This window comes from Rhyacophila brunnea, unplaced genomic scaffold, assembly GCF_057557595.1.
Source record: "Rhyacophila brunnea isolate RB1 unplaced genomic scaffold, BYU_Rbru_1.0 scaffold_2, whole genome shotgun sequence".
In the NCBI taxonomy this organism is placed as follows: domain Eukaryota; kingdom Metazoa; phylum Arthropoda; class Insecta; order Trichoptera; family Rhyacophilidae; genus Rhyacophila; species Rhyacophila brunnea.
Genome location: NW_028232859.1, coordinates 20,676,804 through 20,689,784, shown reverse-complemented (window position 1 = coordinate 20,689,784; position 12,981 = coordinate 20,676,804). Strand labels below are relative to the sequence as shown.

Below are 12,981 nucleotides of genomic sequence, written 5' to 3'. Positions count from 1 at the left end.
ATGCTGATTTATATGCGAGTGTATGTTTCTTCTAAATAGCCATTGTTTGTTCCACTTGGATCTGGAGGATTATTTCTCTTTTATTAACCAATAAACAATAGAAAAGCGCTTGTGACAAAAACAAATCGTCACTTGACACGACATTGCTAAGATTCCGAAAAACAGTGTTTTCACGACGACGACTTCTGTTGTAGAGAGAGAGTGTTCCATCTTTTTTGCACAGGCAAGACCGTGCAGGCAAGTCGATGCCGTGCAGCCGGCGCATTAGGACGACGAAAAACAGGTGAACGATCAGAATGGTTTGACGAAGATTGCCGCGAAGTCACTACAAGAAAGAATGAGGCAATCGTAAAAGAAATGAATTATAAAGTGAAAATATTATTAAATACAACTGGTATGTATTCCAAGATGTGTCGCTCCTATTGAGTAGTAGTGTATATTCAGGAATCACAGTGTTCCCCGTTTCTCGTATGCATAAGCGAACCATAATTTCGATTGCATCTACTATAAGTTAACGGGTATCCCGGCGTGTGATTTGATAAATATCAGATCCACGGCACAACCCTACTGGTGACACGTTTCGGTAACCCAAGAAAGCTTTTTTTTAAATTGACCTTTCGTTGATAATATAGAAAATGTCAAATGTAAGTACTACACCATGATCCTAAGAGATGTCGCTGTGTGGGCAATGTGATTGAATTATTCAAAACATTGACCTCGGCCGATGTGTTTCAAGTGGAGCGTCTTTGCACGCGCATTTTGCCTGGCCTGTTCTCGGAATAGAAAAGCGTGCTAAGACGCTGGCGGCAGTTATCCGGTTAAATGTTCTGTAATGAACATGAGGAATATTTTTTCAAACATTCATTCAGAGTTTCTATGGATATTTTTTTACTTTGAGGGATATTAAAATAATAATTGGAATGTTTTAATTCTTTATTACTATAATTTACAAAATACATCAAATTTGTCAATTAATTATGTCATCTAACTCTTCGTCATCTCCTCCGATGGCTTTCCAGAAAGTGGAGACGACCTGTTCGGCGCACGCTCGCCTGTCTCTCGGAGGAAGAGACTGAATGCTCTCCTTCATGAATTGCAGTTGAGAGAAGAGCTCACAGAAGTCCTCGGTAGTCTCGTCACCTAAAAATCATTACATACAGTGGATTATTCATTGTAATACTTTTCTATTTTACAATCCGATGGGGGCAGTACCACTGGAGCATGGCATGTTCCAATGACACCCACAGAGCCGAAATCTACATCAAGGCCAACCTGATGCAGGCAGTCAGTTAAATATTAAACAGAGATAGTGAAAGTTTATTCATTTATTCAATGTACCCACTGTGAATGGAGCGTATCGTGCTGTAAATAGCGAGCTGGTAGTTAGCATTTTGGGTACTCTATACCAGTGGTCCCAACCTTTTTATCGCCGCGGACTGGTCAACGTTTGATAATTTTAACGCGGCCCGCTGAGGGGGGGACGTTGATTGTTTATATTTTAGATTGTTTTGATTTAATAATTTTAATTTAATTGTATTTAAACATGCTTTCAAAATAAAATACAGTTACACCAAAAAATTAATATACCTAAAGTGATTTAACATTTTAACTCACTAGAACGCTAAATCAATGAGAACCCTGAGCATGTTTCTTTGCAACGAGACGGTTCCATCTGGGGGTAATAGGAGACAATGACACTCAAAGTGTTTTGCTTATGTCCAATTTGTTCCGTTGTTTTGTTTTGGTTGCTGTCATTGCAGAAAACCCCGTTTCACAAAGATAGGATGTCGGAAATGGCAATAGGGATTAGTGCTGTGGTGGCATTCTCAGGGTATTCCGCCATGACTTTAATCCAGAACACCGGCAGAGTTATTGTCTCGAACGTAGTTTTAAGGCCGCCGTCATTTGCAATCTCCAACAGTTGATCTTCTTGTACAGACAGACATCCTAGATTCGCCTGGTTTGTTGACAAATGGGTCGCGGATCCATTCCTTACCAGTTCGTGGGTCTTTTGTGGTTGGGAAGTAGCGCTCGAACTCTTTTAAAAGCAAAGACAGGTGATCGTGTACCAACTGGGAGAATGAATGCTCAGGCTGAGTTTCGCCTAAAATCCCCGCTAATGTCTGAAACATGTCCAAAATGCTACTATTCACGCGCCGTCCCTACTATTCCAGTTTGGCTTTGAATGCAGCTACTTTTTCTGCCAACTGCACTGTTAAACATGAGAAAGTGCTGGTGAACAGAGAGAAGAGCGATACACACCTTCTCTTTACCAAAGCTATAACGCCACTACCGCTCGCAGCCGCTCAGCTCCAGACGTCACCTATCGCCCCGATATCACGATATTTTGGGCATACACGGTATTGGTGCGGTTTTAGGTGACGTCTCTCAGCTCCCGGTTAACCTCTGGTCCATGGAAAGTCGCACAAACCCGAGAAATACACCACAGTAAATAAAATTGAAATAATTTAATGTTCCTTGGGTGGCCCGGTCCACGGACCGGGGGTTGGGGAGCACTACTCTGTAAAACTGGAATCTGTGCCGCTAATCTATCGCTGGAAGATCCACCAATCGAACAACAGGGTAAATTAGTTCCACAACTATTATGCGCATTTAAACAAATTATTTATGACTTTTTGTAAAGCGTATGTGCACTGAAGAATGTTATTGGGTAATCGGGGGTAATCACAGTTTGAAAATATGTACCTAACTATATGCATTAAATTATAAAATGACAATGGATTTGCAGGTGACAAATGATTTACTATGATGGAAATATTATCTCCACATATTTCTCGCCCTAAGCAGGGATGGTGAACCTATTTGAGAAGTGGGTCAAATTTTGTTCATTATTTTTTTTAGTACTAGCTCGTGGGTCACTAAGTCACATATTTCAAAATATATCTATAAAAGGTAATAGCTCCGCAGGCGACTTTTTTTATTAGAGAAAATTTGGGGTGTTTATTTCACTTAACTAGTCGACCCGTCATGCCGGGCCTCCAGGCTAGAGCCCTGTCAGCCCCCCGTTGTCGGGGCTATTTGTACCCCCCCCCGAATACTAAAAAACATAAATAAATAATAATAGTAACTATTTGTCGTTATAGGAATAATGTATTATTTCAGTACCAAACTTCATTACCCGATTCATTAAAATAGTTATGTAGAATAAAATAAATAAACGGAAATTTATCATTAGTCGCTTTACTTAACTTGGTTACTATCCACTTGAATACCAATTGATTTATTTAAGAATGTTCATTTAATCTGACGAATCCGGTCCTGAATTTTGATAAAATTGTTTACATGGCAAATTACACACAGTCGTTTTATTCTTTTCAATCATAAAATATTTATCAGACATTCTGTTTGATATGGTCTGGCACTTGTATTGCTTGTTTTTATTTTTTTAACCGCCGGCATAGTACAGGGCTACAACTAAAAATATTTATATTTAGAACACAATTCCTTATTAACGTACTTGATATTATATACATATTATGTAGATGAGAAACATTAATAATAATAAAAATAATAATAATGTTGAATTATTATTAAACACTTCTAGACGTGTACGACAAGGCTGCCATTTAGTTCAGCACTGGTACCTACATCTCCCCGTTCTACGATGCAACGAATATGTATGCACGTCAAGTTTATGATTAACTGTCATCAGTCATACACGCTTCGCGACAAAAGGACGAAACGTGATGTTTTACGACCATGTACCTCATACACAGTTGCAGTGATACGATAGAAAATTAGCTAGCCAATGTCTTCTTAGAAATATTTTTTTATAAATTCGACATTAGATATAATATATACTTTGTTTTTAATATCTTTGAGTTTATAAAAATCAACGCGTGGGTCATTTAAAAAGCTTGCGTGGGTCAGTGTCTGACCTGCGGGTCATAGGTTCGCCATCCCTGCCTTAGGGTCAGTCAGAAAGTATATTTGTATAATTAAGACGATACTGTTATTGTAGGAAAATCAAAAAAGTTGCATGAATTGACATTAGACATTACAAAATCATTGTAAATTTTAAAACTAACGATATATAAGCTAAACTACATAATTGTTGTTTAATTTAATAAAACGCAATTTTTTTTTTTGTAGTACTTATTCCACTTTTAATTAATAAATTAGGACCGGTTTCGTTTGCCTCAAAGGGACATTTTCAACTGAGGCGGAAACCTTTATAAAACAAATTGTATGGAATCGCAAGTAATTTTTAAATATATTCACTGTGTAATTAATACGATTTCTATATACTATTTTGACAGTAAGATGTAAATGAATTCAATACAGATGCAGCAAAAAAACATCTCGGATGCAGAATCATTAGTGAGAAACTTCCACGATTCGAACATGGGTGGAATAAAGATATCATTTGTCGTAAATACAACCATTTTGATTTATACCCGTTAGGTACTTCAATATAAAAAAAATCTATTGGCTTTAATTTTCTATACTGTTACATTCCAACAAAAACAGAGGCATACCGTTTTCATCATGTACTCCATTAGACTTTGTCTTCATATCCAGATTTGACCACATGTGAGTATGTAAGGCTTCTATGATTCTGTCGACACCTTTTCGGTCAGGAATAATTTCATCTTCATCACAGTCATCATCGACATTTTCCAGTTCAATTAGTTCATAACCATTGTGCAAACACCAATCGAGTGCCGTCGATCTGTCTACTCCGTTTGATCCGACATTATCAAAAGTGTCGCAGACCAAGAGAAGAATATCTGGCAAACCTGAATCGGGTGAATTAGCTTTAATATTGTCACTCCAGTTTCTTACGGATTCAAATGATTGTACCTACAATGAAAAAATAAATTGTAATGTTGAATTTAGTAGTCCAAAAGTAATATTAAATGAAGTTCTCAGACATAAATACAAACCAGTCTTTATCACATGCAGCAGTGGCGAAGGGTGACTTTTGGAAAGAGGTAGGCTGTGGAGACAGCACACTTACGGGAGAATAAGAAGATAATCCAATATTACTACTGATGAATATGACACAAAAATTAAGCAATGAGTTTGAATTATGTATTTTTCTAAACATCGAGAAACGTAACATACGCTCAAAATATATTGTCATCTTTGAAAAAATCCGTTGTTGTGTATCTGTTCCATAACAATTTATAATTTAAACTGTAAAACTAGACATTTTAAAATACTTCTATATTTAAAACACAGACTTAGGTACAATTTCAGATCACAACTGACATAACTGACTGAATAAATTGTCATCTATGACGAACTCATAGATAAATAAAAATCACGAGATAAATTATTTTATATTTTTAACAACAATCAATATTTATGTATGTGATTTAATCCCATAGAAATTATTTTTTTAAATTATAAGTATTACTTAATTATTTTAAAAAAAGATTGCGAGTTTGAAAATTTAGAATTCCCTAATACTCAATAAATAAAAAATTCAAAACATTAAAATTGTCTTTCTTTCATCTTTAGTTTCAAAGGTCTACGCAACTTCCGAGCGCACTGGTTAAAAAGTCAGACTATACATATGTAGGCCTGGGGACAATAGCTTGCAGATTTGTATGGGCAGCTGTAGACATCTTGAAATTATGAGAAAAAACTTCATACAAAACGCGCACGATAATCATTTCGAAATACTCAATATTTCAATGCTCGTTAGAGGCGCGCTGCTTTGATACTTATTTTTTATTTATTCTAAATTCTGACGATAAGACGACTGGCTCATTTTTTTTTTTTAAATATTAATTATTCTGACGATAGATTGGTTCCCGCACATTTTTTTATTTATTAAAATTTAAATACTTTTTATCTATTTTTCTTAGAAGGTGGGCTTCAAATAATCGCCTACTATGGAGCCTTTCACCACTGACATGCAGTAAGAATGGGGTTAAAATACTTTGAGAATCAGGAGTATGCAGATAGACCAGTTATCCTTAACTCGATAATTGGATGGCTGGAGATCGCCATGTACAGACTTACGACTAACTCGAACCGTGTGGTTTGTACAATCATGTGTGATGGCTCCCAAACATCAAAACAATAATATGAAAATTCCAGCACCTTTCGATGGGAACATTCAACTTATCCGAGAAAACCAGCACCATGCAAAATCATTTCATATAGCCTAGCTAGAGGGTAAAAATAAATGACATATAAAGGATATGTTAACTTACACTTCCACTATCAAAGTAAAGTACAAGACCTTCGATCAAAGTACTGAGGTTGTCATTTAATGGGACATCACTTTTCAACGAACATAAATTAACAGAAGTTCTATAATATTTTGTGTCGATTTTCCATGTGTATCCTTTGACACCTTCACAAATAATCAATCCATCTGGAAGAAGTTCAGCCTTCAATATTTCTAAAAAGAAACAACACTTGAATTAGTAAGCATTCTTAAATATACAGGTATCTCGTTTATAATAAAAATAGAAATCCATTTACTTTTGACAAGTAATTCTGGACTCTCAAAATCGCTGACTACAACAACACACGGCAGTTGAGATTCAATCATTTTTTTAATAAATACCAATTATTGATGATTTCTTTTAAAATATCGCTCAGTACGTTCCATATCCACGATAAAATCAATAAATCAAATCGTTGCTGTCAGACTCAGATTTGACATTTCTTAGCGATGTCAAATTTAATTATTTTGACTTATTTTTGAACAGTGTTGCCATCTTTTTGTAACTCGATTATAGTACGCGTTCAATAAATTATAGTATTTCGGGAAAAATTATAGTACGCCTTGCCATAATGTTGGAAATATATGGGTTTTTTGCTTCTCACCAAAAAATTAACGGAGAATTTGAGAAATACCGAGACTCTTTTTTTATTTAGGAATCTCTTCCTACCAAAAACGCTTACCGACGAATTCAAGATTTTTTATTTCAAACCAAAATCAATAGTTTTTTTTACGTTTTACAAGAAAAAAAAATTGTAAAACTTTTTTTATAAAAAAAACATTTTTTTCAATATATAGGTATAAAATAGTAATTTCTTTTCTCTGCAAATGAAACATTCGCGTGCCATGCAAAATCATTTCGTGTGCCATAGGTTCGATATCCCTGACTATGCTATATGCATAATATTATTATAATTTTCGAAAAATTTTATAGAGTAGGTAAGTACTTAGGTATAATATTTGATTACACTCAATTATTTATTAATCAGGTATTATTATTATTTATGATTAAGTAGGTACATCAAAATAAAATACCTACCTACCGGAACATGAATTCCACATTTCGGGAGAAACGTACACTCGAATTAGAAGCGGACAGTACCGGACATCAGTCTAATCTATGCGTCAATTACATTGAGCTACTTTACGCGCTGCTTGTTGGCGAATTTACAATCTGCCTGTAAAGTCGCCCAGTATCATCACACAAGCAGTGGGTCTATTCTATACCTATCGACCGCTAAAGTGATAAATATTATCAAACTTTGGGTAGGTTTGTATCAAAATATTAGCACTTATTGTAACAATTACACGAAGTTGGTTTTTATTGTTGCAATAAGTGCTATATTTTAACAGCACCTATCTTACTGCTGTTAAAATAAAGTACTTATTGCAACAATAAAAACCAACTTCGTGTAATTGTTACAATAAGTGCTAATATTTTGATACAAACCTACCCTAAGTTTGATACTATTTATCACTTTAGCGTTCGATAAGTATAGAATAGAGTGAATAGACCCACTATTGTAAACAATCTACCGAGAAAAGTTGAAAGCCGGTCAACTTTTCTCGGTAGAGTGTTTACAACCTGCTTGTTAGCTTGTTCGATGGTTACATTGGGCGACTTTACAGGCACATTATAAATTCGCCAACAAACAGCTCGTAAAGAAGCTCAACGTAATTGACACTGAGTAGGTAGGTACCAAGTACTGATTAATTTTAAAATTTTAATACATTTTTCGGATTTTGCCGTAGTGGTCATCGTAATTATCACTTCGGTTGTCATTCATAGCTGCATACAGTATTTTCGTCTTTATCATAATATTCATTGAAGTTTGTCAAGCAACGCGCATTAAATATTGGTACCTTCCTACCTACCTAACATTTGAAGACTTTCAGGGCTCTGTATTTCTTATGTTGAATGGCTTGCTTCGCATTATTTCATAAACGAAAACTGCCGTTAAAGTCTTGGTATATGGTGACTGGCTTTCGCATTTCTATCCTATTAATTTGATTTGTGGGAAAATACATTGCTTATTCTAGTATGTTTTTGCGGAAATACCATATTAATATTCCTGGCATCTAGGTAGGTATATTTTTTAGTAAAATGTACTAATGTACTATAACTATAGTTTCATGGTTTCGCTCCAAAATTTAACCCGAAATACAAATCAAAATAAAATGGAAATCATATCATTTTTATTGCCAGAGTGCTAGAACTACTTTGACTAGAACTTTCCAGAAATCTATTATCATGTCGTTGACACCTTACTCAAAACAGAAAAATAATGATGCTAGGTACCTATACGGAGATTAATTATGTATCACCTATTTTAACATTACGCAACAATTTCTTTATGTATGTTTTATATTTTACGCTCTGAATATTTTATTTTTACTAGGAATTAAATATAAATATTAAAGTATGTGTTACGACATTATTATACATTAAAAACGTGATATTTTAAAATCTTACCAAACTAATTAATAGAAAAATAATAAAATAATAGGACAGGCTAAAATAAAATAACACGCAATAAGTTCATTTAAATTTCTATAATAGTAACACTATGAAAACTTCGATGAGTTTCTAGAAGCCAAAAATATGTCAAATAAAGTTAAAAATTGTTGTATTTCTTAGCCCAATTGTAAATTATAGCACTCCGAGAATCTTATTTACATAAAAAAATGTATATTCTATTTTATGAAATATTATTATTTTATTTATATGTTATTATATGAAAATAAGAGCTTTACTACCGGAAACTACGTAGTACCTTCTAGACGCTTCGAGAAATTTCCAGAAGGTCTTTAAATTGTCTATATAAACTCGATATTCGCGCGCACATGCCATTTATTTGAAGTGCTCAGCGCTGAAAGCATCATCAGTTTGACCGAAACACCGGTCAGAGGATTGAAATTAATTCCTTGAAATACTCGTTCTACGTTCAAGGTACGTTCTGGATTGTTCGCATTCAAATATAGTAATTCGATATATATTTTAAAAACAGTGTAGTTTTCTTGGTGAATTCATTTTCCCGACCGCCGGGGGTGTGTTTTCCTGTCAGTTGGACGCAAGCTCGCGGTGGTGAATTGAAGTGCGATTTAATTGTTGTGAAAAGCTTCACAAGTGTTTGGTGTTTGCAAAGAATAGTGCCTGGTGATTTGCTGATTTTATCTTTCAATTTCAGATGCCTGAGGAAACGCAAAATGCCGAGGTGGAGACCTTCGCCTTCCAGGCTGAGATCGCTCAGCTCATGTCCCTCATTATCAACACATTCTACTCCAACAAAGAAATATTTCTCAGAGAATTAATTTCCAATTCTTCAGATGTAAGTTTCACTATAAAATACTATCTTCCAATACTTTTCATTCGTTGGGTGAATCATATCACCATGCTTTGACTAGACTTATTCATGGTCTGCAACCAAGTGGCAAACCACTAACTGTTTTTCAATGAAAATTAAGTTATCTGCATCCTTGTAATGTTGAGCTGTTTATTTATGGAATTATTAGGATCAATCATAATGGAATCATCACCATTTGCCATGCGGCATTCATGACCCTGAATCATGTTTTCAAGATTGTTTTTGTTTTATGGAGCTAACAATAAGTATTTTTTTCTATCTTTAATTGCTTGTACAGTAGAGAATATGAATCCCCAGCCTTAGTTTAATGACCAAGTAATACATACTAGGTACACATTTTTGTATCGAGGTAGACTTCACTTTCATGTGGTATGTTTCAGTTTATTTTATGTCTGATACTAATCACAATAACATGGTGGGAATTTATAGTATTTCATATCGTTGTTGTGATCCAGGCCAGGTGAGACCAAAAATGACCTACCGTAACCCAGGGTTTGGTCTCTAAATCACATTAACCAGAAGGACTGTATGGAGTACCTACTATGAGATCATGACATGGAAATCTAATTGTAAGCAGGAGGGGAGGCTGGCATTTTTATATTTACTAATTATGATTACTTTTTGTCGGCAGGCCCTAGATAAGATTCGCTACGAATCCCTGACGGATGCATCCAAGCTGGACAGCGGAAGGGATCTCTTCGTGAAGATCATCCCCAATAAGAGCGAGGGTACTCTCACCCTCATGGATACCGGCATCGGCATGACAAAGGCCGACCTTGTTAACAACCTCGGCACCATCGCCAAATCAGGAACCAAAGCTTTCATGGAGGCCCTCCAGGCGGGCGCTGACATCAGCATGATTGGCCAGTTTGGAGTAGGATTCTACTCAGCGTATCTGGTGGCCGACAAAGTCACAGTAGTCTCTAAGCACAATGATGACGAGCAGTACCTGTGGGAGTCAGCCGCCGGAGGATCCTTCACCGTGCGTGTGGATGACGGTGAGCCCCTTTTGAGAGGCACCAAGATCGTCTTGCACATCAAGGAAGACCAGGCGGAGTTCCTCGAGGAGAATAAAATCAAGGAGATCGTCAAAAAGCACTCTCAGTTCATCGCCTACCCTATCAAGATGCTAGTGGAGAAGGAGAGGGAGAAGGAGCTGTCCGATGATGAGGAGGAAGAGAAGAAGGAGGAGACTGAGGATGACACGAAGCCCAAGATCGAGGATGTCGGAGAGGATGAGGATGAAGACAAAGAGGACAAGAAGAAGAAAAAGAAAACCATCAAGGAGAAATACACTGAGGATGAGGAGCTCAACAAAACCAAGCCCATCTGGACCAGGAACGCCGATGACATCACCCAAGAGGAGTACGGTGAGTTCTACAAGTCTCTGTCCAATGACTGGGAAGACCACCTTGCTGTCAAGCACTTTTCTGTAGAAGGGCAGCTGGAGTTCAAGGCGCTGCTGTTTGTGCCCCGCCGTGTCCCCTTTGACCTCTTCGAGAACAAGAAGCGCAAGAATAACATCAAACTGTATGTCAGGAGGGTCTTCATTATGGACAACTGCGAGGACCTCATCCCTGAGTACCTTAACTTCATGAAGGGAGTGGTGGACAGTGAAGACCTTCCCCTCAACATCTCCCGTGAAATGCTCCAACAGAATAAGATCTTGAAGGTGATCAGGAAGAACCTGGTGAAGAAGTGCATGGAGTTGTTCGAGGAGCTGGCTGAGGACAAAGAGGGTTACAAAAAGTTCTATGAGCAGTTTAGCAAGAACCTGAAGCTGGGGATCCATGAGGACTCTCAGAATAGGGCCAAGCTGGCCGACCTCCTCCGTTTCAACACGTCTGCCTCCGGGGACGAGCTGTGCTCGCTCAAGGACTATGTGTCACGCATGAAGGAGAGTCAAAAGCACATCTACTTCATCACGGGAGAGAACAAGGAGCAGGTGGCCAACTCATCGTTTGTGGAGCGTGTGAAGAAACGTGGTTTCGAGGTGGTGTACATGACAGAGCCTATCGATGAGTATGTTGTGCAACAGCTGAAAGAGCATGATGGCAAGCAGCTGGTGTCTGTCACCAAAGAAGGGCTCGAGCTGCCCGAGGATGAGGAGGAGAAGAAGAAGCGTGAAGAGGACAAGACTAAGTTTGAAGGCCTTTGCAAGGTGATGAAGAACATCCTCGACAGCAAGATTGAAAAGGTGGTGGTGAGTAACCGTCTGGTCGAATCTCCCTGTTGCATCGTGACCTCACAGTATGGCTGGACTGCCAACATGGAGAGGATCATGAAGGCGCAGGCGCTCAGAGATGCGTCCACCATGGGATACATGGCTGCCAAGAAACACCTGGAAATTAATCCCGACCATGCTGTCATTGAAACCCTCCGCCAGAAGGCTGACGCTGATAAGAATGATAAGGCCGTTAAAGATCTAGTCATCCTCCTATTCGAAACTGCTCTCCTCTCCTCCGGATTCACCCTGGACGAGCCCCAGGTGCATGCAGCACGCATCCATAGAATGATCAAATTAGGGTTAGGAATTGATGAAGAGGAACCGATGATTGCTGAGGAGACCGCGCCTGGAGCCGGAGACGTCCCGACGCTGGAAGGTGACGCGGAGGATGCGTCCCGCATGGAGGAAGTCGATTAAAGCCCTCCAACTCCCTCGCGCCTAGTCAGTGATATCATCTCGGCGGACGTATTGTAGCCTCGTTTTAGCGGTACCTCCGTCGAATTATTTTTTATCGTTTCCATTATCAACATCTCACCATTCCTCTCGATAATTTCGTGTTTCGTTTATTTTAAGTACAAATTTACTTTAAATTTTGAGTAATCGACAAGCTCCTTGAACTGCTATCTGTATTGTATACAAATACATTTCAATAAAAGAAATTGCATTTCTTGATAAATTTGTTTTTTTACTTTTGCCCTTTCCTCACTGTATATTGTCTACAATTCATTTACTTTTACAACTATGAGAAAGGACTTCTGAAAATCTGATTAATGAATTTATAGATGTGCTAGGTTAGGTCATTATTAATATTATTACCTTTGTATCTGGAATGTGAAGCTGTATGATGGCTTGACATGGCATCTCAAACTTCCACACTCATTATTTTTTATTTCAATACTGAATATACATAGCGTTCCAGAATGTTGATTCTTTATTGCATAAAAAAAGTGGGATTCACATCTTCCATCTTCTAGGCTCCTGCCTCAGGTATTTTCTGTCTGATTTTGATGGAAAATATTTCTTGCAACCATGACAAAATATAACCTGGAAAGTGAAGACAATCAGTTGGGGGTTACATTCAGTCTTGCCTTTTTTTCTAATGGAGGTATTCGAAAATTGCGTTAATTTTTAAAACATTCAATTTGTGAAACTACAAGGATGCCATTTTAAATGTCATTACATTG

The 12,981-nt window shown here is 37.3% G+C and overlaps 2 protein-coding genes across 2 annotated transcripts; one reads left to right on the top strand and one right to left on the bottom strand.

Moving 5' to 3' along the window:
* Nucleotides 1–915: 915 nt before the first annotated feature.
* Nucleotides 916–6,657, bottom strand: LOC147072028 (alpha- and gamma-adaptin-binding protein p34-like). Its single transcript, XM_085946849.1, has 4 exons — nt 6,463–6,657; nt 6,189–6,379; nt 4,500–4,824; nt 916–1,140 (listed from the first exon to the last, which is right to left on the bottom strand). Exons 1-4 carry the CDS (start codon nt 6,530–6,532, stop codon nt 968–970), a joined length of 759 nt encoding a protein of 252 aa, XP_085802975.1. The 5' UTR covers nt 6,533–6,657; the 3' UTR covers nt 916–967.
* Nucleotides 6,658–9,054: 2,397 nt separating this feature from the next.
* Hsp83 (Heat shock protein 83) lies at nt 9,055–12,473 on the top strand. The gene is made up of 3 exons (XM_085946327.1): nt 9,055–9,155; nt 9,394–9,534; nt 10,202–12,473. Exons 2-3 carry the CDS (start codon nt 9,394–9,396, stop codon nt 12,212–12,214), a joined length of 2,154 nt encoding a protein of 717 aa, XP_085802453.1. The 5' UTR covers nt 9,055–9,155; the 3' UTR covers nt 12,215–12,473.
* Nucleotides 12,474–12,981: the final 508 nt, after the last annotated feature.